This window comes from Scatophagus argus, chromosome 8, assembly GCF_020382885.2.
Source record: "Scatophagus argus isolate fScaArg1 chromosome 8, fScaArg1.pri, whole genome shotgun sequence".
Classification (NCBI taxonomy): domain Eukaryota; kingdom Metazoa; phylum Chordata; class Actinopteri; family Scatophagidae; genus Scatophagus; species Scatophagus argus.
This window is the reverse complement of record NC_058500.1, coordinates 17516577-17544524: the sequence shown is the minus strand read 5'-3', so window position 1 is coordinate 17544524 and position 27948 is coordinate 17516577. Positions and strand designations below refer to the sequence as shown.

The 27948-nt window shown below is 41.7% G+C and overlaps 2 protein-coding genes and 2 long non-coding RNA genes across 8 annotated transcripts; 2 read left to right on the top strand and 2 right to left on the bottom strand.

The window, feature by feature from the left end:
- Positions 1–13: 13 nt before the first annotated feature.
- ifrd2 (interferon-related developmental regulator 2) lies at positions 14–10532 on the top strand. 2 transcript variants are annotated; one of them, XM_046397674.1, is made up of 13 exons: positions 14–564; positions 1642–1698; positions 5182–5298; positions 5477–5561; positions 5718–5842; positions 5992–6149; positions 6879–6932; positions 7045–7223; positions 7300–7408; positions 7523–7657; positions 7819–7947; positions 8576–8668; positions 8856–10532. In XM_046397674.1, exons 1-13 carry the CDS (start codon positions 522–524, stop codon positions 8934–8936), a joined length of 1365 nt encoding a protein of 454 aa, XP_046253630.1. In that variant the 5' UTR covers positions 14–521; the 3' UTR covers positions 8937–10532. The 2 variants fall into 2 exon arrangements, with proteins under 2 accessions (XP_046253630.1, XP_046253631.1); XM_046397675.1 differs by lacking the exon at positions 1642–1698 and having other exon boundaries at positions 15–564.
- Positions 10533–10616: 84 nt separating this feature from the next.
- zgc:136971 (S9 family peptidase) lies at positions 10617–18880 on the top strand. Of its 4 annotated transcripts, XM_046397659.1 has the most exons (22): positions 10619–11040; positions 12662–12797; positions 13163–13238; positions 13313–13388; positions 13524–13633; positions 13728–13862; positions 14094–14185; positions 14305–14342; positions 14443–14564; positions 14669–14729; positions 15082–15176; positions 15483–15534; positions 15802–15882; positions 16238–16341; positions 16496–16628; positions 16735–16818; positions 16931–17011; positions 17134–17222; positions 17358–17551; positions 17648–17750; positions 18016–18122; positions 18229–18880. In XM_046397659.1, exons 1-22 carry the CDS (start codon positions 10923–10925, stop codon positions 18326–18328), a joined length of 2187 nt encoding a protein of 728 aa, XP_046253615.1. In that variant the 5' UTR covers positions 10619–10922; the 3' UTR covers positions 18329–18880. The 4 variants fall into 4 exon arrangements, with proteins under 4 accessions (XP_046253613.1, XP_046253614.1, XP_046253615.1 ...); XM_046397657.1 differs by having other exon boundaries at positions 10617–11040; positions 18016–18880; XM_046397661.1 differs by lacking the exon at positions 15802–15882 and having other exon boundaries at positions 10620–11040.
- Positions 17546–24318, bottom strand: LOC124063721. Its single transcript, XR_006844139.1, has 7 exons — positions 24261–24318; positions 24071–24117; positions 23764–23857; positions 22996–23194; positions 20682–20750; positions 18181–18324; positions 17546–18096 (listed from the first exon to the last, which is right to left on the bottom strand). It is a non-coding gene; the product is annotated as an uncharacterized LOC124063721 (long non-coding RNA).
- A 326-nt stretch (positions 24319–24644) lies between these two features.
- LOC124063719 lies at positions 24645–25600 on the bottom strand. Its single transcript, XR_006844138.1, has 2 exons — positions 25479–25600; positions 24645–24689 (listed from the first exon to the last, which is right to left on the bottom strand). It is a non-coding gene; the product is annotated as an uncharacterized LOC124063719 (long non-coding RNA).
- Between the last annotated feature and the right edge of the window lie 2348 nt (positions 25601–27948).

Below are 27948 nucleotides of genomic sequence, written 5' to 3'. Positions count from 1 at the left end.
ATCTGGCAACCCCCGCTGCCGGTCTGTTCGGCAGTTACTGAGAGGAAGATGGTGGACTTGGCGACAGCGGCGTGCTCCAAACTCCATCCTAAACACTTTGGGAAATACTTACCGTCTCAATTTAGTATTATATATAGATTGCATGGTGACAATTATAGATAATACATTGTGAAAGCCGTTGAAGAAAGATAATTTTTGGCGCCGGACAACTGTTTATTTCACGACAGAAGAAAGCGGGGAGTTGTTGAGCGTGGTTGTAGTGGCTGGTACTCGTAAAGGACGCTAGTCAACATTAGCCAAAGTGTCAACAAAAGTGTGAAAGAAGGTGGAATTGTGGGAATTTTTTACCCAGCTGTCGACATAAACCACGGAGACCATCCAGCCCTTTACTGCTGTTGCCTTCACACCAACTGTCAAATCTGTGAGGAGCGGACTTGACAGTTGGGTTGAAAACAGGCTAACTTTAGCTAGCTAAGCTCAGCTAGCTTTGTTGTGAAGTGTGGATCAAAGAGCTACTCAAAATGCCACGGAGTAAAAAGGGGAAACGTGGCTCCAGCAAGCCGGGTAAGTAGTAGCAGCAGCAGCAGCAGCACCAGCCATGCTAACGCTCTATCCAGCTTCTGGCAAGAAACCAAATGTTATGACTGAATTTGATAGATGAAAGTGTTATTACACAGCCACACCTTAAACGTGTTCTAGATTAACAGTAGCCATTTGGAATAACTTAATGTTCTTCCAGATGGCATGTATGATATCAAAGCGAGACAGTGTGTTGCTCTTTTTGACTTAGACTACCTGACATGTGGTCTATAATTAGTGCTACAGCTGAGCAATTGCAGTCTGCACGTGTTTGTGACATTTTATCTCGTAGCCACTCACTTTTATGCGTCTCTACTATACATGTGTAGAAAGTCAGAAAGAAAGTGTGATTCACTGGTTCACTGAAGAGCTCTGCTAACGTTATGGATCTCGGCTAGCCAAGGCTGTACTTTTAGGGTTAAGGTTAACCGCGTGTTATTTTTAGCAGCAAAGCCATGTCACTTAAAACAGGTAGATGAAAGCTATGTAGAACATACACAACCCGTGTAACAAGTGCAACAGGATTCCTCAGAACTTTTGATGAATTGAGTGCATTTATATGCATTTTATTGGCTGCTGGCAAGACGCAGCCACATGGCTAGTTACATGTACAATAATGGTGCAGACCATACATGTGCTTATAGTAGTGTTACATCCCCCTCACGTTTTATGGAGTGACGTTGCCCTGGAAGCACACACGTGCCAGCACCTAAAAGCACACTCACACTCGTTCTTGTGGAATATTGATATTCGCCTAAGATTAAACAGAGAGAGTGGAGGACAGGGTGATAAAGATAGAGCTCATGTGTTTTATTTCCATTATATTTGCCAGTCTTTGTCAATCGTACTTCATGGCTTCTGAGTTGTGCCTCAGTGTTTTGCAATGCAAAACATAAATGGGAAAATGGAGCTCACTTTTGATTTTTTTTTTTTTCCTTCTTCTCCATCATGGTCAATCCTGCATTTCACCTATTTTATTCATGCATCTGTCTGCCATTCTTCCTTCAATACACACTTCCTTTATTTCATCCATCCATTCCTCCATTCTTACGTCATCTTCAGGCTCTCTTCGTCAGGAGGTTCTTCAGCTGCAGCTGTCGGCTAAAGCTTCGCTGAAAGGTAACTCCTCTGACCCTGACCTCAGCTTCATGTCCCGCTCAAGGCTTGTCCAGAGACTCTTGAACCCTACTACAGTGCATGCAGTAAACCCAGTAGCCATTTTTATGCTGCACTGAAAAGTTTCAACTCCCTCATGTATTACATGCCCAGGCTGTGTACTGTATTGAATGACTGGCAGACTGTACCACAGCCTTTCTCTTTCTTGACTGAGTTTCTTCAGCACTCCATGCATGTCATGCTTGAACACCACAAGTTGATGGCTTTTTAAAAGTCAGACAGCATAGAACTGTGAAGAAGGTTTATCCACATCTGACCTATTCACTCACCTACTGGCTGCTAACATCAGCACTTGCTTCATCACTGTTTGCCTGATTGTGAGTGTGCTTCCATCACGGCATTAATTTATGTGAATTTCCCAATGTGGGACTAATAAAGGTCCATCTCATCTAACTTGGTTGAAACCTCTCTGATCAGCCAATCTCTTCTTCTTTGTTATAACCATGTTTTACCGATGGGTTGATTGAGAGTTGAAATCCACAATTTTCCAGAAGTTTTTACAATCTGATGATAAATTGGTGAGGTTGTAGTGAGGCAACTAGCTTGAGTGCTGTTTGTTTTTTGTTTCACCACAGGAACATCCTATCCCCCAAAGTAAATGGTTTCTCATACAGTAGAACTGTTACCGGTTAAGTTCCTTTATTTCCAAGACCTGTTCAAGGAGTTTTTCCAGTTTCCAATTACAGCATGAAAAAAAGAGCAAATGGCAACAAGAACAATTATTGATGCCAAAATATGAGTTTTGTTGCATAAGTTTCCTATCTATGAGGGTAATATTCATCAGCAGAATACTTGTTGAGAGAAGACAGATTAATTCAGTCTTGCATTTAAAACTTGTACTACCAGGCCAAGGCTAGGGGGATCAAGCACATTCCCACCACTTTGGCTCTGAGTTCTGATTTTCTGGTCAGTTGAGTCTCTTCCTCAGGGATTGACTGACTGCTGGTGCAGTGTTTGAGTTATTGCTATGTAAGCACAAAGTAGCAAAGTGGAGACAACACGTGAGTTGTGGCCGGGAGCTCACACTTGCCTTGAGTTAGCTGAGTGTGAGCAGGCCTGCGTGGGAAGGTGTGTAGCTGTGTGTCTGTGTGTGTGTGTGTGTGCATGTGCATGCGTGTGTGGTTACGGGGGAGTAGATTGAACAGGGGTTCAGGGACGATGACTGGGAAGTAACTCACTGATAAAGGCTCATAAGGTGTGTTGTATCTGCTGTGAACAGGAGCTGTGTGAGCGAGAGAGCCCACAGGCTGTTCTGTCAAAGAAATCAGAATATTACCTAAGGAATACAGGGTTATCAGGGCTGCATACAGAATTGTCTCCTAACAGTGAAATGAAAAGATGGATTTTGTATGAGATTATCTGTTTAATCAGTGAATGTGTTTAACCTCTAAAAAAAAGTCCCTGAATCTCATTCAGACATGTTAGCACAGTACCACTGCCAGTCATCATCCATTATGACTATGAAATCGTTGAAAATATTGATATAAGATGCAAAGTGTCATTTTTATCTACTAGAGTTGTTTATCCATGTAAATGTGACAGAATGTGTTTCTGCGTTGTGACACTTGAACATTTTACTCTGACTGAGGACTTTCAGTTTCCCATATGTCCCCAGTGTGTTTACCTAGAAAGAGCATTTTTTTTTAATGATTTCCAAGTAGGACAGGAGGATTTACTTTGCATTACCAGATCAGCTCTATAAATACTTAAACAACCAGTTTCGCAACGGAGTGTGTAATACATTGACACATTTTTAAAGGTAGCTAATAATAAGAAGGTAACATGCAATTTTTTTTGTTGTTATTGTGAAGCACAGCTTTGATGCTGAATAATTATCCAGCTGTTATATAGTCAGCCTTACTGTAACATTTCAGCAGACCTAAAGTTTACCATATTACTGCTGCTGTCACCATTCTGCCACGAAATAGCAAATTCAGAAAAATGGAGAAAAGCCTTTAAATGACAGTCTGGTACATTGTGGTACATTTGTCAGCCACAGCAGACATTCAGCAACGTGTGGCTGAAGAAGAAGACTTCCACTCTAAATGCGTCATGTCTGCAGTGTTAATAAAAAGCAGAATAGCAGATCAGAAAACAACCATGCTACAATTGGGTCTGTACAGGTCAATTGGCTGAACTTTTCCCCAATATAGTCCTTGATCTAATTACTCATTTAGCTGCATTTGAATTTTCTTATCAGACTGAGCACAGGTGGAAACAGCTGAATTATATCAGAAAATGCTTAATGTACAGTGTAGGCATTGAACACTTAAAAGCAGAGTGGAGTGAACAGAACTTACTTAGATACTGTTGCAGGTAGTCTGCTTATAATAACATAAAAAATTGTAACTACAACTTCCATGTTTTATTTCTGCAACAGTAAATGTGACCTTGAGGTTATCTCGACTGTCCTGGTTGACCTGCACAAGAGCACACACACCCACACACGCAGTCTGACCATTCTGGATCGTACACACTCAATGAATAAATGAATGGCCACTCTGGTCTCCAGTAATCCCACAAACAGTAGAAAGTCCTGAGCCAGCAGGAACCTGAGGGTTAGCTTAGCTTAGCTCGCTGGCTCTTGTTCTGTTCAGGCTCTGTGTTACAAACTGTCCCACTCCTTCACACACACCCAGGGCTGAGCTGTGCTGAAACACTAAAATATTCATTACCTCTTGGTAGTAATAAAGACATAAAAGGTGACCAAGTATTGCAAATTCCTTCTGTTTTCTGCTGTTTTCTATTATTATTTAAGAAAACATCAGCTGCTATGTGGGTGAGATTGGTAATAAAATAGTGACTGTGGCATATTGGAGATTGTGTGTGTGTGCGTCAGAACTGTGTGCAGTTACTTACAGAGAACGACAGCTGAACAGAGTAAGCCTACAGTCGGCCTTCTTAAACCTGCTGGGGAATCCTGACAACTTCTGGTTAATTTTGGGATGCTTCTGGCACTTTTTATTTCCCTTTCACAGTTAACAAGCTGTAATCCTGAGTTGTTGTTTACTATTTATAGAAAAGACAGTATGGAACGAGCCAACACTTTGGGCAATAAAGGAAGGAAGTAGCAGTTGTTGCCCAACTGCAAGTAGTGAACTTGTCATCATACCTGTCACAATCGAAATGCTCAGGATCTTCAAGATCCGTTTACTTTGTTCTGTTGAAGTCACCTTGTACCCAGCAACAGTCACGCAGCACAACGTGGCTGCCACTGAAAACAACATTCAAACTTGTGTTTGTTAATTCATGTCTGTGATGATTCATTCACATTTGCTCCATTGACACATCCCAAAAATATCAGAGCTTACATCCTGAAACTCCCAAGTGCTTTGAGTTGAAGTGTTATGCATATAAATATAACACACCCCTTGCTCTCTCCTTTCTTTTTCATTCATCTCACTATTTCAACATCCATCTTTTTAGGTATCAAAAATGGGGTAAAGGGAGAGTCGGGTGCCAGTGATGATGAGCTGACATCTGATGTTCTCAGCCATTACAGCAGTGCCAGCGAAAGCACCTCTGTGCTGGAAGAGGGCACAGGTATGTACACAAATGCAGACAATAATCCACAGGCTTTTTAAATTTGGTTTTATTTTGGTCAACAGCCTAAGTACTGCTCACATACATTAAAAAAAATTAATGCAGCCAACGTTTTGTTGTCATCACTGTGATTCCCATTCATAATTTATTCCTGTGTGTGTTGACTGGCCAAACACAGGAGGGGAGCAGGTGGATGAGCAGACGGCACAGGAGGAAACAGAAGACAAACTCAAGCAATGTATAGACAACCTGATGGATAAGAGGTGGTTGTTTCTTTTTTTTCCTTTCATTCAGTCGCTAAGTGATGATGAAATACTAGACTATAGTAGATATTGCGGGAAGAGATACAACTACAATACAAATATTAACCTTGTTCACCTCTCTTTCTCCTTGTGTCTGTTTGTGTCACTTTCTCTCAGTGCTAAGACACGTCTTGCAGGTCTCGAGTCATTGCGACAGGCCTTCTCCTCCAGAGTGCTGTTCGACTTCCTGACAGAGAGACGCTTCACAGTCAGCGACTGCCTGGAAAGGAGCCTGAAAAAAGGCAAGACGAAACGGATGACTGATACTCTAATCCCGCTATATTATTTGAATATATGGATCTCATCCTCTGTTTCTCAAGAAGGAATGGAAATGCAGTCAGCAACAGCTGCAGTTACTGATAACCAAATAGTAACTTTGTGTTGCCTCCAGGCAGCGGGGAGGAGCAGGCTGCAGCAGCCACAGTCTTCGCCCTGCTCTGTATTCAGCTGGGAGGTGGAGACCAGGCAGAGGAGGGCTTCAAGATGCTTCGTCCCATCCTCACCTCCATTCTGATGGACAGCAGTGCCAGCATGGGAGCCCGCCAGAGTGTGAGTAACAACATAAACCTTCTGTGATGTTGTGAAAAACTGCAACTTGAAACTCTGTCAGACACGTGACAATAAATGTTGCACAACAACAAATCCATTAACATCTGGCTCAGCAACGAGTTCACTGAGTGCAACGTTTGCAATGCATTTCTCCCGCCCGGTTGACCTCACTCTCACCTCCATTGTTGTACAATAGTCAAGTGAGTCATGGGTCAGACATTAAAGGAAGGCTCCACTTCAAAAATATGACCAATTCCCTTGTTTTGATCTTCAGCAACTTCAGCTGTAAGGTGGGGACAGTACACTGGAGAATTTCACAGCCTGTCAAGGTATTAGCTTTGTTCTAAGTGTCACAACTCCTTTCAGCAGCTTTTCAACCAAACCAGTGGGTTCATTTTGGAAACAAACAGAAGAGAGGAAAACACATGACAGTGTTTAGGGCACTCTTGAGGACTACTCCCACTATGTGCCATTAACAGCATCCATCTTGAACTCTCAGGGTTTTGGAAAATGTTTGGAGAAGTAAATACAGACCAACCACGATTGATATGCCTACAAATACACGTTATACAATTTCAATACCAGGTTATTTACCAGCAGTTTTTCTTAACTGAAAACATTAGGAAACAGTGACAGAATTGTTATTTTGGAAAAAAAAAAACAAAGCCTCATTAGGACCCGAGTGCAATGGTTATTTGACTTGGTGGTTTTGCATTTGTCTCCCATCAGTGTGCCAGAGCTTTGGGGATGTGCTGCTACGTCTCTGCTGCTGAAGACGGAGAGGTGAGAACAGCTTTCTCTGAAAGGCTGTTATACATCTGCAGTCTGTCCTTTCCATATTTCTTTACATTTTCTTGGTTTTTTCCCCTCTAACATCCCCACTGAACCCTCCCAGGACTTGATCAAATCGTTGGCCCTTCTGGAGAGCGTTTTCATGTCTTCGTACCCCAACAGAGAGGGAACACTGCCTGTGCCCAAACCCGGCGGTTCAGGCCTTCACAGTGCTGCCCTGCAGGCCTGGTCACTGCTGGTCACACTCTGTCCTGCATCCAGACTGACTGAGCTGCTTGAACTGTGAGTGAAACAAACTCAAAAAAATCCATCTCAGTGTGGACTAGAGGGTAATCTCCTTCTGTTAATCTCCCTGTAGTCACCTCCCCAAACTGCAGGCCTGTCTGCAGAGCAGTGACGTCAACTACAGAATCGCAGTGGGTGAGACCATCGCCCTGCTGGTGGAGCTGGGACGAGATATAGATGAGGTAAACTCACGCACACAGCTGAAACAAATTCATTAACGCATCTCTCCAGTTTAAAGGTTTTTTTATGGTTTTATGTAATATATTGTGCTGCAATTATGTCACTGGTGTGTGCAGGAATTCGAGGTGGAGGACAGTGAAAGTCTGTGTCAGTGTCTGAAGAGTTTAGCCACAGATGGCAACAAGCACCGAGCCAAGAACGACAGGCGGAAACAACGCTCCATCTTCAGAGAGGTGCTGCATTACATAGAGGTATGTTTTATAGCTGCAACCATAATATTTATTTATGTTCTTTGTAAATTAGTGACTGAACAAGTGGTCTTTTCTTTTTTGAGTTGAGCACATCTGCCCTGATTTTTGTCAGCAGTGTGAACATCACTGGCTTTGACTTTTTGATGCTTCTTCTCCTGCAGAACGAAGACTTCTCGGAGGATACGATCGCATTCGGGGTGGAGAGACTTTACATCGACAGCTGGATGAGGAGAAGAATCTACGATGCCTTCAAAGAGATCATGGAGTCCGGAGTCAGACACCATCTGCAGGTCGGTAAAACACACAGAAGCCAGTTGTGGACTTCAAATAGACTTTGTGTTTGTGTTCTCACAGGAATAACGTTTGAGGCCCAGTAGTGCTGCATGTGGATCAAATTGCCACAGTTTTCTCAGGCAGGCAAAAAGAAGTTGTTTGCACCACCTCGTTCATGACCAGCTGATTTTCTGTTGCTTGCACCCTTTTCAACAGCGATTGCTTTATTGCCACATATTTTCTGTGTTGCTCCTGTAGAATATTACTGCTTGTAGTTTTGCATCTAGTTTACAATGATGGTATTAAGCAAACACCTGAAGCTGAACCTGAGTAAGAAAACTGGAATTTGCCTGCAGTGCCAATGTCAGCAGCAGGCCGTGAGCCCGGCAAATGAAACTCACAATGAACATACCGACTCTTAAGTATAAATAAGCTGAGCAACAATGCACAAACACTCTAAAATGAGACATGGAGTACTTTAGCAAAGTGGTACTTGTGCTGCAAAATGTAACCAATAATGGCTCATTGAAAATGAAATGCTAACTGAGGTCTTTGATAGGTGAGATACTGAATTTAATTCAGTTACTCTACAGATGGACATTCATGTGTTGTCAATTTTGGTGTTTGCTTTTAACTTTGGTGCAGTTCAACTCACTGCTGAGAGACATCTTCGGCCTCGGCCCTCCCCTCATCCTGGATGCTACCGTCAAAGGCAACAAGATCTCTCGCTTTGAGAAGGTAACAGCTTCACATTTGTCTTGCATTTATGCTGCACCCTTGTGGAGAGCTGCTGAAAGTTCAGCTATAAATACTTTCAAAAAATAAAAGGGGGGGAGGGGGGGGGTCATCCCTTGTGATTTCACCTTGAGAAATATTAATATCTAAATTTTGTTGCCTTCATGTCTGTATATTTTTTCTTGGACAGCATCTTTTCAACTCAGCTGCCTTCAAGGCCAGGACTAAACAGAGGAGCAAAGTCAGGGACAAACGGGCAGACGTCATGTGAGAGAAGGACGAGGACGGAGTGAATTTATGAGTAATGGAGGAACTCCTCGGGCTGTGTCGAGATGGATACAAAAGGATGCCTTCAGCTGTCACACACACACAGACTAAAACTCTTTAACAGGGCTTTTTCACTTGTGCTCTTCACCTGCTATTTAATTTACCAAGATTCAAGAGGCCAACATTTATTCTTATTTCCATCAGGCAAAGGCAATCTCACTAAGGAACAGATTTACTGCTCCTCCTCACGGGCATGTGCTTTTCACTTATTTTTACATCAGAATGGACACCAACTGCAGAACAACGCTAAACCTCTTTTATGTGGGATTAAACTGACTCAATCACACAGGAGAGTACATTATTGGTGCACACAAGAAATGTGATTTTCAGATAAAGGTATTTTATTCATTTTATCAATACAAGTACTGAGAAATTGAAGTATTAAGTCTCATTGATGGAGGTAAAGATTTTTAAGGCTTTATTTAAAGCTTCCATGCTATACTCACTAAACCGCTGTTTGGTGCTGATGGGTATTGTTATTGATACTCATTTTGATGCTCTCTGTGGTTTGACAGTCAAGTCTTTTAAATCCTAATTTCAGACTTAAGTTTTCACGTAAAGCCACTTTTTCAGGACGTAACCAGTCCTGGTTAATCTCGAAGTTTCATGTCTGAGCATCCATCTCTGTGACAAAAAGTAAAAATAAACAAGGAGGAGCTGCAGAAATATGCTGGCAGAACTCAGCTCTACTCTGGGATGATGATTCCTTGTTAGTCCCCGTTTTCACCCTGTGTTTCCCCTCCCAGAGTGGAATATTCAGCTGCCAAACCAGAAACTGACTTTACAAACAATGCAACACAAGAGAAAATGCGTGTGGTGTTTTTGCGTGAGTGTGTTTTATTTGAATTTTATTCAACATCATGAAATAAAACACTTAAAATATATAAACAGGAAGATGCCTAATTAAAATATGAAATCAAAGAGTTCATATTGTCAACATTGTATTAATAATTTTGAGAGGAAAAATACATTTTAACCATTTCAGGTGGATAATTGTATTTTACTTTCTAATTTATTAAAAGAGTACTGTGTGATTTCTAAGATAATGAAAATGCTAAGAACTGTTTACAGACAATTACAGGATGACAAGAAGAATTTCTAGTTTTTTTTCCATGCATATTTTTAATGCGGGTTGGTGGGTCATACAGTTTTTCCATGTGTATGTACTGCAGATAGACTGTATATAGGGATTTACAGTCACATGTGTACTTGAATTATTAGATGCATTTGAATGATTTTCCCTCTGATGAGCAGTAAATACGCAAAAGGGCACTAATCAGAACTGGGTGTAAAGGTGATCAGGTTCACATCTAAAGTTCAGTGTTAACTCCTGATCCTGACAGCAGCGTCAGCATTGTAAGTGTTTTTGATTACATTGAAGTTTTAAAGCACTCTTTACTGCTGCCTGTAAATTTCGTTGGTGAAAACTTCTCATCTGCTTACAGTCTCCTGTGGCCTCACCAAACTGTCTTATCTGTGGTTCTCATCTTGCAGCACATGGACAGAAAATGGATCAAATGAAATAAAGATTTGTTGAGCACTCTGTGTCTGATTTGTAATTCCCAAACGTCTAGTGGACGTCTGCTGCCCCCCTGTGGCCACTATCGCCCACTACACCCCTCCAACCTGAACCAAAGTGGTATCGTCCATTCATGAATTCAACATGGAGGCGCTGGTGCTGTACAAAACAATTTTGTGAAATGTTGAATCGGCTCCAGGGGAGGCGGTAAAATCATTGAGAGACTAATGTATTTAATTCATGAACGGAGCTTCAGTAAAACCGAGCCTGTCGACCAGGCCTAATTTAAACTTCCGCTAACAGGAAACGGTTTGCGCGTGTGTAAGAGCAGCTGGTGTTGACCGTACTAGTCTGACAAGTTGACGATTTAAATGTGAGCTCTGTGTGTGTGCGTGTGGCAGCAAGACACACATGGACCCGGGACAAATCACCGGGGTGTACGCAGAGATCAGCGGCCTCCCTGCCCCTGTTTCTGCCCATGTGAGCGGGGAGCAGCTCCCAGAGCTCCGGATCTACACTGTGGCTGCAGGTGAGACACACGATTAGCGGCACTGCTGATGAACGATTTTGCAAAGCGTTCACGAAACAGTAACCGTTCTGTTTGTAAGTTTGCGTGCTCGTCATTATGACCACATATCACTGATGGAAGATCAGCGCGGATTAGGACTGGGACAAGGTGCAGCTGTATGCTAATTCATTGTTTACTATTCTGGAAATCAATGGAAAGCAAAAAATAGACAAATTCGGAAATACGCGCAATACACGATTTAGTTTAGCTTTTTTTTTAGATGTGAGCTTAAACTTTTCTAAATAGTCGATACAAACCTCGAACATGACAAAAGACAAGAATTGTCCACTTTTTTGGGGCGGGGGGCTACAGATGAGAAAATGCCTTAAGGACAAACAGTATTCTTTGAGTCTTGCCAGTAGTGTCCTGAGGGTGGCACTGTAGGAAAGGCCATGGAGTCACTTGAATATCAGTTTGCTCTGATGATCGCACACGAAGAAAACTCATGTCTGACATAAAAAACCAAACAAAACAAAACTGACTCTTTACCTAAGAATGTCCACAGTAAACTTCCGGGACATATTTACATTTGTTTATAAATGTGTGAATTTGTTAATATGTCCATTCAAATGCACATGCGAAGACTTGACCTGAAAAGTCAAACGGTCTTTGGAAATCATCGTTCAAGAACAAAAACCCTCCACATCAAATTTGTTGACAGTCTGGCCAGCAGTCATCGAGGTGTCTCTTTTCTTAGGATGGACTCTGATTGGCTCGTATTATTGTCTCTGTTGGTTAGGTTTAGGCATGAGCAGCAATGATTGGTTAACAATGTCAGGGTAAGCCAATCAGTGGCAGAGTAGGGCAGGTCATTCCTTTGCCATCCTAGGAAAGAAATGGTTACCTGAATCAGCAGGTAAATAAAGCAGAGAATTAAAGCCATCCTGCCAGCATCGAAAAAGGTCTTCCAACAATGGCTGGAGATTTTTTATTTATTTGTTTTTCATTGTATTTGGATTTCCAGCTGGTCAAAGGTTCTCCAGGACTGTCACCAGTGATCTGGGCTTAAGGATTTAAAAAGGTTTACGGACTAAACCCATCTGTGGGTCTGGTAGAATACCTTTCAACCAGACTGTAGTTTAGTGGATGTTGTACGGCGCATCAGATTGCGGGGATAAGAATAAGGGTTGTCATTCAGCTGCTTAAAAGGCCCTTGACATAACACCAACAAAATATTATAATTATATAATATTAAATAATTATGTTAGAATTTTTGCAAGCATTCTCAGGTTATTAAAGAGGTGCCATGATGACACATCTACAGCAAATTATTTTAAAGTTGAACAATAAACATTCTTATCAAAGAAAGCAAATTTAAGTCAGTGTTGCTGAAAGTTTTGTTATTCACAGTAACGCAGTAAAGTGTGCTGCAGTTTCTTTTTGCACGTCTGCCAACACAAATATACTGCATCTGTGATCAGCTAATCGTCTTTTAAACCAGGAAACTTGCATCTTCTGATCAAGATCCCGGAATAGATAAAGGTCCAAGATTTTGTCTTTTCATGTTTGTATTGCACAGATCTGGATAATTGAAATAAATGATTTAAACCAACATTGGAAAACTCATTGTGTTAACATTCAGAGTGGAGTCAGAGCGACTTGGTCCGAGGCTGCAGACGTCGCTACTCACAGCAGTGGACTCTGATCACAGACAACAGCAGCCCCAAGACCATCAAGACCGTCCTCCCACCAGGACCCTGTGTACCTGTGTCTGGAGAGTGAGTACACACACACACACACACTCACGTTTTGTGAGTATGATATAGGAACGTTTGGTCATATCATTGATGACCAAAGCAGTGCTCATGCATCCTCACTCACTGTTTTCGCGCATTGAATTCATCATAAATTTGTAATGTAAAAACACGGTCACCGTTTTCAGAAGTCTGTCAGAAAACATTACATAATAAAATAGTAATCTACTGTCCATTTTGAGGGTTAAAGTAAAGTAAATAACTTTGCTCACCTCGCCGCAGTAATGCCAAAGCGTGACATCACTGTGGGTGTGGTTACAGGTGCAGCAGACTGTTAAACCTTTACTTTCTCTTTAACTGAGAGCTTTTATTTCTCTTCTGCTCTTCAGGTTACTGAGTGGACTGTCTCCCGTCCAAGGCCTGAGGGCCGTTGTCAGGGAAACAGGCGGCCAGCAGTTTCTTGAGGTGAGAAAAGCAGGCTGAATTATCCTCTGTAAGATCAGCGTTTGAGTATTTTGACAGACCGTGTTGTTGTTCAGATATGGGACTGCCACGGCCTCAGAAAATGCCTCAACCTGACTGCTCTCAACAAACACGGCAGAGTGTACGATGACAGTAAGGCGCAATGTTATGTTTTCTTATTTTCTCCTTTCAGCAAAAGTCAGCATCACTGACCCAGTCAAATCTCCCTGTGTGTGCTTGTTGTGCCCTTGTATTGTTGTCTGTTCATGTGCGTGTGTGTGTTTTTAGCTCAGTTTGGCTGTCTGTCGTGGTCGGATTGTGAGAACAAACTGTTGTATGTAGCTGAGAAGAAGAACACGTTATTAGATCCACATGATGGCGAGTCTGCAAGCGGGAAGGTATGGCAGGGCACACACAAAATCCAAGATTCCGTTTATTTTGTGTCATTAATGACACAGAGAAGAGTTTGTGTGTGTGTTTTTGCTCAAACAGGACAGGAGTGTGTACTGCGAGGACTGGGGGGAGGCTCTGAGCAATAAGAGCCTTCCGGTGATTTGTGTGGTGAATCTGCAGAGTGGCTGCGTCAGCGTTCTGCAGGGCGTCCCCCCTGACGTCTCACCTGGACAGGTGAGGACAGACGGGGCTTTCAGTTACCTCATGTGACTCGACACAGCAGGCTTTAGATGTTTTTGGACTGTTAGTGTTTGCAGGTCAAGTGTGAGTTCAGTGTCGCAGTGTGCCTTTGTGATTTATTCGTTGATTGATTGATATCTTTAATTATGCTGCGGGTACAAACTCTTCTTGGCTTTTTACTCACACTAGTTAAACTTTTGATTGTTTTTAACTTCTGTTCTCCAGGCTCTGTGGGCTCCCAGCGGTCAGTCTGTGTTTTTTGTCGGCTGGTATCACGAACCCTTCAGACTCGGACTGAAGTTCTGCTCCAACCGCAGGTGCGGTAGCTGCCTCTGCATGAAGAACATCAGCAGAATTTAGTGAATCTTGTAGAGCTCATTTGTATCAGGGTCAGACTAAACAGTGGAAGTTAAATTCTCTCCAAATTTCGTTTCAGGTCGGCGTTATTCAAGCTGGACCTGGATGGAAACTGTGGTGAGCAGATTGTCTTTGTCTGTTTGTTAATGAGCTAAAGTCCCAGCCTCTGTCTGCTCGGCTCATCCGATCCATGTGCATCCTCCTCCCTGCAAACCAGAGTGCCTGTCTGGGGCTAACCTGTCAGTGTCCTGTCCCAGGCTGAGTCCAGATGGGTCCACACTGATTCACCTGCAGGGTCAAGTGTTTGGTCCTCACAACCAGTGCCTCAGTCTGCAGCAGGTACACACACACACACACACTCACTCTCTCTGTGTTCATGTACTTGTGCATGTGTGTGTATCTGTGTTTTCCTTCTGTTAACTCCGACTGTTGATCCTCCACAGTTGGACCTGAAGAGCAGGAAGACATCCACACTGTTGGATGTTGTTAGCAGACCACAGCCTGGTAAGTTACATACAGCACTGTTAACTTTTAGCCACACTAGCGATGTGGCACGAGGGATGGAAGTGTTTGTTCTTTTTGTTTGTCTTAGATGATCCACTGACTTTTCCTCCAGCATCACCATGAGGTTGAAATTTGCAGGTTTTGGCTGAAATGTAACTATTGGATGGATTGATGTGGAATTTGGTGCAGACATTCATGGTTCCCTCAGAATGGACTGTAATGTCTTTGCTGATCCTCTGAGCTTTCATCATGTGGCATCGTCAGGTCAAAATTTTAATTAGCGTGCTCAGTGGACTACAGTAAATAAAGAAAAAAGTGTATAAAGTGAGTTCTCTCCTTGTTTCTGTTTCAGGTGAGTTTGCAGGTGTGTATGAAGCTTTGGCACCGTGCTGCTGGTCAGCAGACAGTGAGAGAGTGGTGTTCAGCAGCGCTTGCCGAAACTGGAAGGTAACAACCACCCACTTAATGAGTAGTTTGGTATCAGTAATGGACATGTTTTATCACATTTCTGTAATCTGCACACAAGTCAGAGTGCAAACACCACAACTTGTGGTGAGCTGTTCTCTGACCTGCTGGCTTCAAATCTTTATGCTAAGCTAAGACAATCAATACACAGACATGACAGTGGCATCAAACCTAGCAATGTCTCTAAATAAAAACACCAAACAATTTTTGTAAATATTTATTTTGTGCTTGTTGCATCACCCTACAAAGATTTCCATGGCATGTTTACGCTCTCTCTCTCTTTCTCAGGATCTTTTCGTGGTCAACAGAAGATCAAACAAAGTTACTTTCCTCTCCGATAGTAAGAGTCCATCCTCTCCTCCACCTCCTTCTCCTCTCTCTCTTCTGTCCTCATCTCCATCAACTATTTTCCCTCCTCCTCCTTTCTCTCCTCTGCTTCCACCTCCTCCTTCCCCATGTTTGCCTCCCCAGTCTGCTGCTTTTCTTCCTTCTCCTCCTCCTCTTCCTCCTACTCCCCTCTCCCCTCCCCTTCCACCGCCCCCTTCTCCTTTTCCTCTACTTCCTGGTCCTCCTCTTTCTTACTCTCACTTTCCTCTTCCTCCTGCAGACCCTTTTCCTGATCCTCCTCTCTTCCCTCCTCCCCAACCTCTTCATCTTCATCATCAGGAGCAAAAAAGAGAACATGAAGGTATGACAAGACCAGCAGGCTTGATGTTGCCACCATCAACCTATGGGGGAATTTCATAATAAAAGTCAAAAACTGCAGAAGCACCATAGGAGCACTGAGCACCAAAGATGACACAAAAATTAGATTAGATGACACAAAAGATTTGTTTTAAAGAAGTGGTCAGATGAGCATTACTGCAGTGTGATACACTTAACAGTATCATTTCACCATTCAAAATAAAATTACTTCATTTCAAATGCATTTTCTGCATGTTATCTTCATCTCTGAATTGGATAGTCAGGGTGGACATAATATGATCAACACCTGTACATTTTCCTCTTTAATCTTACCTTTGTTGTCTCTCTCTCCTCTGCAGATCTGTCTGATCTCCCTAAACTTTATGGCAGCTGGAAGCTGCTGACGGTCCAGAAGGACCTGATTGTCATCTGCTGCTCCAGCCCCAACACACCTCCCACTCTGGTCAGACAACACACACTCACACACACGAGAGACACAATGCCCAACACAATGGAAAAAAAATGTTTACTGCATTGTTTAAGGAGATAAACTAGATTAAAAACAATTGTTATTTTTTGTATCATGGATCATGTGTGGTTTTCGTGTGTGTATGCAGAGGGTGGGGTTTCTTCCCCCAGCAGGTGAGGCTGTGGCCTGGCAAACCCTGCAGCAGCCCCTTGTGACCTTTGACTTTAACTGGACAGTTCTAGATGTTACACCTCAGCCAGACGAGGACAACACACACTACTGTGAGCATGAGGCACACACACAGACGTTTAGCGGAGAAAAATGATCAAGATCAATCACTTCTTCAATATAAACTCTGCTGTGATCTCTCTCTCTCTTTCATATCAGCTGGTTTAGACTTTGGGGCTGTCCTGGTGAAACCCTCTCGTCCCTTCCATGAAGCCAAGATACCTCTCGTTGTCTTCATCCATGGTCTGTGCTCACCTGTTTGTACAGTCACTGTTTTTTCTATTTAAAGGGTGGAAACATATTGAAACATTTTACTTGACTGTTTTATATATTTCCTGTTTGTTTGCTCCCCCAGGTGGCCCTCACTCACAGTTTCCAGCGGAGTGGAACAGCACCACAGCTGGACTGGTTAAACTGGGCTACGCTGTGCTCATGGGTGAGACACCTCCGTTTGTCTCAGACACACATGCAACACACACAAACACTGACAGACTTACATAGTCAGTTGATGTTTTGTCAATAAGCAGCTGACTCGCCCTGTTGTGTTTCTCCACCTAGTTAACTACAGAGGATCCACAGGGTTCGGCCAGGACAGCATTTTGTCCCTGATCGGTCAGATCGGAAGCCAGGATGTGAAAGATGTGCAGGTACTGACTGGGGCAAAGTCCTGGAGGATGACAACAAACCTTAGAGTAAATTTGAAAAAAGAAAAAGTGAAATGTTTAGTGAAGAAAAATGGAATGGATGCTAATGGAAATGATTTGGCCTGTGTCTTTAACCAGAGGGCCGTGCTTACTGCCCTGCGGACAGATCTCACCCTTGACCCCAAACGCTTGGCTGTGATTGGTGGTTCTCACGGGGGGTTCCTGTCTTGTCATCTGGTTGGTCAGTATCCAGAGTTCTACAGAGCGTGTGCTGTCAGGAACCCTGTCATTAACACTGCAACTTTGTTGGGCACCAGTGACATAGTAGACTGGTGAGACACATGCACGTATGCAGCAGCTCGTCCACACACTGCAACACATCCAAACAACTTTAAAGTTTAAATGCTATCCTCGCTCTGTATCTCCAGGCGTTACACCAGTGTGGGGTTTCAGTACTCGTATGACCAGATTCCCACTGCTGAAGCCCTGACTGCTATGTTGGAGAAGTCACCCATCGCACATGCTGCTCAGGTCAGACATGCAGACTTTAATAAATACAGTCTTTTCATCATAATGCACAAATAACCCGCATATTATTCATTTCTGATAGGCAATTTATAAAGCTGTTTGAAGAGTGATCCCGGAAATCTAAAGGCTAACTGGCAGTTCCTAGCAAATGCAATGCTCATTAGACCCCAACGTTTGAAAGCTAATGTTGGAAAGCTGTTATGACAAACTCTGACATTTCCTACACTGACATGAAACCAAGTATGTGTTGGTGTTTACCTGTTTGTAGATCAGGACTCCCGTGCTGCTGATGCTGGGGGGCAGAGACAGGCGAGTGTCTCCTCACCAAGGTCTGGAGCTCTACAAAGCACTGAAGAGCAGAGCTTTACCTGTCAGGTACAACAGAGCACAACAGAGGTTTTTAGTTCTGTTCAAGAATATCCTGTTATGTTACCCCAAACCTGTATGTCATCAAGACCCATTATTCCGTTTGTCCATGCAGATTGTTATGGTTTCCAGAAGACGGACATTCTCTGTCCAGAGTAGACACACAGGCCGACTGCTTCGTCAACATAGTGCTGTGGCTGCAGCAGCATCTCTGAGAACACACACACACACACACACACTCTGTGAAATGTTGCTGAATGAGATCTGCTGCTGCTGAACACCACATAAAAAGGATAAAGTTGTGTATTGTCTCAGCAGTTGACAACCTTGAACACACCACTGCCTTTTTAGCGATATAAACACATTCTGTATTTTACAGTAAACTTGAATTTGGAAAAACATTTTCAATTCATAGCTTGTAAGAAAGAGAATTATACAAACCCGTATTGATGTACAAGTTTTGTCATGTTTGATTACTTTACTGCACTACCAAAAAAGTGTCTAAAACTGTTTTTGTCACATATATTTATTATTTTTTCCTCACAGTGTTTAAAAATTCACCCCACTTATCTGCCAAACCCAGTAATCATCCTTATGCCTATTGAGAGTCTGCAGTTTTAAAACATTTTTCTTCAAATGTGGTGAATGCATGCAGTAAATGTAATCTGCACAATATCCAGCAGATGGCAGTTTCTGTCTGTCATAAGTTTTCTTTACCTCTGACCACTTCTCCCATTAAAAATTAAACTTTCATCAAACCAACCTTATGACTGTTTTAGATCTCTTTAACAAATATCATGTACATGAATGCATCAGTTTAAATGCATATGATCAACCGCACATCAACCTTTATCATTACTAGCTACTATTCAAAATAGAGTGTAGAAGAAGAATATGAATGTCATCACCAGACAGTTTTTCTGCCCTCCATTTGGCACTGGGCAGGTCAAATTCAAGGGTTAACATTTCAAATTTTAATTCTTTACCAGCTAGCCAACCAACCCCCATAAGAACAAAATGTGCAGACATCTGAGCCAGGACAAAATGATAAGAAGTGCAGCTGCAAATGAAAACACGTCTGTTTGTCGGTACGTTGGTGGCCTTGCTGAGACTTAATCGTGGCCTTGAACAGTCCCACCACTTTCATTTCCTCCGCAACACAAGTGGGCATTCCTTCAGCTAATACTGGCGACAAATGAAATTCACAGATGTAGATTTTGTCTGAGATGATATCTTCCAGGAATTTCCTCTCAGCAGTCTCACCCTGTTGCTGGAGACATGGTGGCGGTATTAATTGTCCGCTCCACCAACACTTTGTTGTGTGGCCTTGAATACAGCTGCGGCCTGATGAAGTCACTGCAATGTGGGTGTTGGGTGAGGTCACCAATTTGAGAGATGGAGGGACAAAGGGATGGGGAGAAATAGACTGTGCCGATGAGGAAGCGTCACACAGAGAAAAGACGAGGGAGACAGAGACGACTGGGTGTCAGTTAGAGGGTTCACGGTGCCCCGTTGTGGTATTCTGGTGTGTGGGCTGGGACACAGAAATGAAGCATTGTTGAAAGCTGAAGACTGGGGAAAGACTCATGCTCATGTTGGGTGTATGTAGGAGGTAGGCAGACAAAGGAAGGAAAGTGTACAAGTGTACTTTCTGCCACTGGGGGACAAAGAGCCTTTTGGAGTTGGTTTGTTCTGCTGCTTCCCCTCAGAGGACAACGGAAAAGAGCAGAACAGAATAAGACACGGGGGAGCCGGGACAGGTTAAACTGGAGTGAAGGCTTCATTCTCGAGAGAGCATGAATTCACTCAGCAAATTTCATGCCAAATCTTTCTATTAGAAGACATTTTGGCCTGGGGATGTTGCTAAAGCGAAGCTTATGAAGAAGTAAATGGAAAGTGTTAAGTCTTTGAACAATATGAAGTGCTTGGAGTATTTTATGACAATCTGTAAATTAGATTTTCATTCCTGTTCAGTGCAATCAGCATTCATCATCTAGTACTAGTATGTATATATCCATTAAACATTGCTTGTCTGTCTGGCTAGTACTTTGGTTGAAGCTCTCATTCCCGTTCATTTAAAGGAATAGTTCGACTCTTTCTTGCCAAGAGCTAGATAAGAAGACTAATACCTCCTGCTCAATGTGAGGCTACTACCAGCAGTCACTTAGCTTAGCACAAAGACTGGAAATGGGGAAAACAACTAGCCAGGCTACATCCAAGTGTCACAAAATCTGATCACCAGCATCGCACATGTCCTCTGTGTCATCGACGCAAACAGAGTGGTAAACATTACAGAGTATGTGTTTTTAACAGGGTATTTTTACATGAGTTTACCTCACAGTGATAAACTTATTTAACTGTCAGCAAAAAAGTGAACAAGTATTTTTTACAACACGCTCAAACCATCTAAAATGACCTTTAAATGCACTGAAGACAGGTTGATAATATTTAATAATTCAATAATTCAATGGAAGTATCCTTTAAAATAAAAGAATGTTTTTGCTGTTGTTTAGCAGACGAAATGAAACAGAGAGACGGACAGTTACGAGTGTACACACTGATACTTACCTTAATCTGAACATTACAATTGTTGATCAGGTTGTTGGAGTGTGATCTTGAGTAGGATGCGGATATGACCTGTAAAAGTAACAGTGGACATTTCTGTCAGTACTTGAGGGCTCAAACCCACAGCAGACAAGGCATGGCTGAGCTTTACTCCTTTGTGTGCTGTCTTGTCAGAGGAAATGGTCCTTGAATACCTCATCATGTTACCAGATTGAGAAAGTAATGCACTGGACTTATGGAGTCTGATGAACTTTAAAGTCCAGAGCATAAAGACAAAAACTGCCCTCTATGTATGACTGGAATGAATTGAACTTGGATTTGGAAGGGCTTTGAGGGTGTATGACTTCTTTTCAAGCTGTAAATGGCTGTTCAAACTTCCATTTCCTGGTTAACAAATGTGAATATTTGTTTTATAGGGCAAATAAATCTAACATTCAACTGTAACATTCAGACGTCTGCATCCCTCCACATTTTGTAATGGCTACTTCCCCTCTTCTCATTCACACCCTTGAGTCATGACCTTCATCTGTGGGTAGTGTGTGTGACGTTGTCTTTACATGAACGTGTGGTTTTGAAAAGACGTAGTATACAAAATGCTTCTTTTACAGTCTGACTTCACTCTATTCATGAAACTGTGGCCCTTACCTTCTTGTAGCTCATTGCATTTTCCCTTTGTCCCCCTGCTCTGTACTCTCTCCCACCCTTCAGCCTCGTTACTTTCTTTGTCTCTGTGTTTTTACTATGAAACAGCATTTGTCTGTGTACAGTGTTCATTCACAAGCTTGTGAACACAGGCCTTAACGGGGGGGAAGCAGCATTTTTACCATCTCCCTTTTGATTCACCCATTGACTGTTAATAGTTGTTTGAATAGCGAGGGCCCCGTTCAGGAAGGGACGGGACGTGCCTTTATGTAAGTGCTACGTGTGCTGTGACCTTTCACTTTTTTCTTCTCATTCTTTCTCTCTGATCCATTCCTTCACTGGTCGTCTGTTTCCCCCACTTCAAATATCTTTTTTTTTTGGAAATCTGCCATTTGCTTTGTTAAATGCTGATGAATCACAACAGACTGGAGGGTTTGTGATTCAAACGGTTTTACATCACAGCTGGTAGTGGCTATGACGACTCTGACTTTGACTTAGTCACCTATAACAGGTGGAGCTATTGTCTGTGTAGTTAGGGAGGTGGAGTGTGTTGGTGGTTATGAGGATGCTGTAAAGCAGGTCTAGTTAACTACTTACTTTCAGAAGGGCTGGATTTGGAAAAGGGAAAAAAAGTGAAGTGGCCATGTATGTAAAGCTAGGGATTTAACACTAAATTCTAACAAGTTGAATTTACTTAAAGAAATTTAGGAAACCGATTACCTTAGTAAAAGTGAGTAAACGAACTTAATTGTGTGAAGTAGTGTGAAATTATTATATTTAAGTGAGCTTTACTTGTTTTTGAAGTTGTAAGAACCAAATGTATCTCAGTACAGTTAAATTCAAATCAAGTTGTTGCAACTCAAATACTCTGTGTCACATTAACTTAATATATTCTGCCAAAACAAGCGGACATCACTTTGTAATATACCTCACTTGAGGTATCTTAGTGTAATCCAAATTTAACAGAAACTCAATAAAGATAAGTCACATTAACTTACGGTAATATACTGCGCCAAAGTAAGTGAGCAGTACTTATTTTTGAGGTTTACCAAATTTGTCCTCTATCAAAAAAATACATATACTGTAATTTGAATAATCAGAATCAGAATCAGAATTCCTTTAATAATAGTACTATAATAGTAAAATCCCTCCTTATAGTTTGCTGATTGCTTCAGATTCCTGCTAAGTTATGCCTTTCTCTAAATTATTTCCTCAATATTGTGTTTGGGAGAGAGACTGAGTGTATGAGCGTGCATATGAGTGAGACAGAAAGTGTATGTCAGTATGAGTGAAAATCAGTATGTGATGTATGAGTGAGACTTAAAAGTGAGAATGAGTGAGGTGTGCTGACTGGTCTGGCTATACGCTAACAGAAGGCCCTTGATTCACAATGGACACTTTTTTGAATGTCTCACAGCAACAACCAGACTTGGCAACATTTAGTCTGTAAAAATTTTAAATCTGAATAAAACCTGATAATTAAAACTGGATTCTTATATAGAATTATACTTGTACATACACCTTCAAAGCAGCAAAATGTAAGTCAGCTCTTTAACAACTTTGATATATTCAACATTTGTTGCAGAAGCACACTACACTCTAATACTAAACATCATATACTGTTCAATAAGGTTCAATAATATCTTCTGGATGAACTCAAAGGTGTTCTTCATACCTTTGGAGTAATCCAGATGGGGTGCATACATTAAGCTGAACAGAAGACAAAGTGCTTGAGAGGTTATGGGAATCTCATCCATGACAATGTTTCCTTCAAGGATGACTGCAATGCTGTTAATCAAGGGTGGCGTGTCCTCAGTCATGATTCTAAGAGCCCCAACAGGCACCTGAGTGAAGTCACATGCAGAGTCTGAATCCTGCATTAAAAATAAGAGAACACAAATAAATTGAGGTAGTTCACTCTTATGATGCACAACATCACATAGAAGAAACAAGCACTCTGGAACACTGTCTTAGAGAGCTCTTTAGATTATGAGCAGGTAGAAATGGCTGCATTTCAGCACCAAGTCTTAACAAAAAGAATAAAAAAAATAAAAAAAGGCTATAAACCTTCAACTGGGAAGCTCAGATTTGGCTCAAACTTTAAATGCACTGAAAATTATATAAAACATAGATGTGTTGTTGCAATTTAGTGATATAACCTTCTAAACACAATTCTGTATTGGGCAGAAATTGAAATGAAACATTTTCACCATAGACTAAGATGGAAAATTACTTTCCTTCAGCATCGCATGTGAGGCATCAAATTCGCTTGTAACTCCCAACTGATTAAAAATATGTCATCAAAAAAATGTCTGTTTAATGTTGTGACATCCCCACTTAAATATGTTTGGTTTGCAAAGTGTGAATACAGGCCTGAGGTCTGATGATATCCTAAAATGTGCACTGTGCGATGGTCAATCATTATCATTATAAATGTACTTACTGAGCAGCTGAGGAAGAATTTCTTTGGAATAATCTCCAAGATACAGGGGCAGACATTGCAGGACAGCAGTGCGTGCTGTGGTGATGTCATTGGTCTCATGGAAAAGATGACAAAAAAAGAATAAGCAGAAGACTATATGAAAGTAAACTTATTTGGAAAAAAGAAATTCTGCGGATATGTGTGCTCAAGTTACAAAGTTGGATTCTAAAGAATTACTTGTACTGTAGTAGCAGCTGGAGGCCTAGTTGAAGTTTGCAAGCACACTACCATAAGGTGGGAATGATGAAGAATCTGAAATAACACTTACTTGTGAGGAGGCGATTGAGCGATTGACACCAAACAGTTGTCTATATTCTATAAGACAATACCAAAAAAGCATCTGTCACATTTATCATCGTTTTTTAAACAAAGGTTTTTAATGTAATAATTTTGCAATGGTGAATCAAACTAAGACACAAAAATAAACATGAAATAAAAATTACTAAGAGTGACAATACCGTTTCGGAAGGATTTTGGTCCAGTCTACTGAGAAAGCTTCTTGGAGCAGCAGTGAGGTCTTGGTGACCGAGGGTACCGCTTTTCCAACTGCCACCAACTTCACTGTCACAGACACCACCTAAGGTAGGGTATATGGAGAAAAAAATAAAAAATGTATTAAATCAGTATAATATTAACCATCATGTGATACCATATTCTCGTGTCATTCATATCTAAGATTAAATGATAAACTGGTTATTGTTTCACTAATGTTTACAGATTAGTGTATTAAAACAGACTGCAGTGTGTATGAAAACGTCCTTATTCAGACAAAATGTATTATTTAAGGATGAGCATCACTAATTAATGTCTAAATGAAAGCAGTACCCACCTTGCCTCCTTTCTTCTGCGTTGGTTTGTTGGTTTTAGTATTTAGGGTCTCACACCACCTGCATGAAATAAACCAAACTGGGTAAAGTCACTAGTCAGCATAAAGTCAGCATTTATCAAAATACTGTAGTTATAAATAAGTGTAAAAATTACTGAGTGTAATGTACGGTTGTGACGGCTATGATAACATGATATTTTAGAAAGTACGACTTCTGTGCTCATCGCGGCTCCAGTTGCCGGCGACGGCCGTGGATCGGCCCGCTGCTCCAGTGCTTCACTCGGCCTCATTTCCCTTTCTCTACTGGGTCAGTTATGACCGCTGTCTGGAGCAGCGGACGTGTACTGAGCCCGAGAAGAAGCGCTCAATTTGAATGTTCTGTTTACAAACTGCGACGAACTAACCTTAACTGACGTTACACACACACACACACGCCGTTTGGACTGACCTTAGCTAATGTTTACGTCCCAGCACGAGCATGACTGCACCCTGACACACTGAAGCACGGAGCCGCCGCCGCCGACCATAGCCTGTTAAGCTAACTGTTTAACTCATACAGCTAAATTAGCAGCTCGTCATAATCCAGCAGCTAACAGACAGAAACCGGCGTAGACATGATAAATGTTAACACTACACTGGGACTCGCTCCAGACAGAGTCAAAACACTTTTAATCGGATTCGCTCATGCTGAACTGCTGCTAACCTCAGCTCTGTGAACCCGCACAGACACACACAAGCTAACATGCCAACAGAAAGTCGGAAAGTCAGAGATGTCAGCTTTCTTTGAACAATTCTCATTCCAAACATTAAATTATACTGACAAGATTACAAACAAAAGCTTTAAACTTACCGAAATCAACGCTGGAGTCAGCCTGCGGTGGGAGCACTGGGGCCTGGTGCACGACTTTGACCTCTTGCGTTTGAATGAGTTTGGCGGTAGCGGTGGGATGCGCGCTAACCGGAAATGGACATGCGCACTGGGGTGCACAGCTCATAAGTCTCATAACACAAACCATGCTACACACTCAGAAAAAAACAAGTTTGTATAACTTAACTTAACAAGGATGCGGGTAAAAAGTGCAGAAAAGTCAATGAGAGAAAGTAAACTTAAAAAACTAGTATGAATTAAGTTAAATACATTATTTCATCTTAAGTCAGGACATTGTTTGCATTTACAGTGAAGTGTTAAAACAATGTACCTTTGTCTTTTTTAATATATTTTTCAGGATTCAGTAGGTGTGTTTCCGTCCACCTATTTTTGTCCACGTTTTCAATTTATGCATAAAAAACAAAAAAAACAAATAAACTATCACACAACTTTTATGCTTACAGAGGTGGAAAAGTTGGTTTATTGCTTTAAGAGAGATGCAACAAAATGCAGACGTAAGAAATCATGAAATTCATGAAGCATAAAGACTGAAAACAGTGGTCAGATCAGACATCCTTATTGGCCCAAACACATCACATATGTGGCTGGGCCAATAAGGGGACCATAATGTCCCTGAATATGTTGATTAATAACATTTCCTGAAATATGTTAAACGTCCAATACACTAAAGTTATGGTAGACATTTCAGTTTTTATTGGTCGAAAACTCTGTATAAACTCTTCAGCGTGCTGTAACTCAAGTGGTGTGAGAGAAAACTTGACTTCTTGGTTGTATCAGAGTTATGTTAGGAGACTTTTGCCAGTCACAGTCACGTCAAATACAAATACTTCCAAAGAAAAGAAGAAGCAACCAGCTCTCCTCTAAAATCTCTTACTGCACCTTTAATCATTATTATTTTCCATTGCAACTACAATAAATAAAGCAGTATAATTAACATGCTTGGCATATTAATTATTGTACTGTATTAATACTTTACTTACTTAAGTCCACAATACACAGCAGATCATGGGAATATTCCCTCTTTTTAGCTGTGGGAACTGAATGCCACCTCTCTCTTTCAAATACACACACACACACACACACACACCTTTCATCTCTGCTTTTGGCTCACCTCCATCTTTCTTTTGTCGCATTTATTTATCTCCCTATTCCCATGCTGTGTCCTAAGCCATTTTTGCACTAGTGCCATGCAGGGTATTATGGTGGGAGACATTTCTTGGCTCCCATTTACAGCTAAAGCTTTAAGCATGACGCTCTTATCCAGAGAACAACTTAGACCACAAGAAGTACAAGACAGCTGCAGACCCCTCACCCTAGTGACCTACTGATATCTTCTGACCTCTTTGTTAATGATCTTGTTGTTGAGGTTACTAGGTGATGCAAATGTAGAATGAGAGAAGGGTGAGAAGAGGTGAGAATTTGTGATAGTCATTTATTTAGATGCAACATTCTCTCAACTTAATTTGACGAGGAGTTATCTATTAGATAGAATTAAAGGTGCACACCACTGAATTTACTCACGTGGATCAGCTTACTCACCTGGGGATCCGGAGGGAATTGTCTTATCCAAGCTTGACTTTCATAACTTGAAGCTGTGTTACAAAGTGAGGGGGTGGAGTTTGAGAGAAGTGTGTTTACTGTACAGAGCTGGTCTGATGACAGATGCTATTGTGCGATGAAAATTGTAGGTTTTTGTTGTTTGACCCGTGCCAGGGACTGAAAGTCATAATATGTCGGAACCTGCTGGTCTGGTGACTGTCGACTGTTACTTTTTCATCTGTTTCACACAAGCTTCCAAACTTTATAGAGGTGCCAGTCTGAATTGCTGGACGGCCCCTTTGACTGCTTGCACATTATAAAAGTGTGTTCTTTGCTAATATGTCTGTTACAACATGGAAAACAGCAGACAAAAGACAATATTGTAACACAGGGTTTCATGTAACTCAGTCTAGTCATATTAGAGACTTAGAGACATCAAAATATTGCTAAGTAGTCCATAAGGTTATTTTATGTCTCAAATGCAAAGATGGTGAGTTCCTTTTTTGTGAGGGAGAGACTCTTTAGGCTTTCCACCAGATTTTGGAGTGTTTCCCGTGGGAATTTTTGACCAGTCGTGCAGTGGAGCATTTGTGAGGTCAGACACTGATGTTGGATAAAAAGGCCTGGCTCGCAATCTCCATTCCTCCGTTCATCTCAAAGGTGTTTGATGGGGTTGAGGTCAGGGCTCTGTGTGAGCCAGTCAAGTTCTTCCACACCAAACTCATCCAGTCATGTCTTTATGGACTTTGCTTTGTGCACTGGAACACAGTCATACTGGAATAAAAAAGAGCCTTCCCTAAACTGTTGCCATAAAGTTGGAAGCATAGCATTGTCCAAAATGTCTTGGTATGCTGAAGCATTAAGACTTTCCTTCACTGGAAATAACACTTGA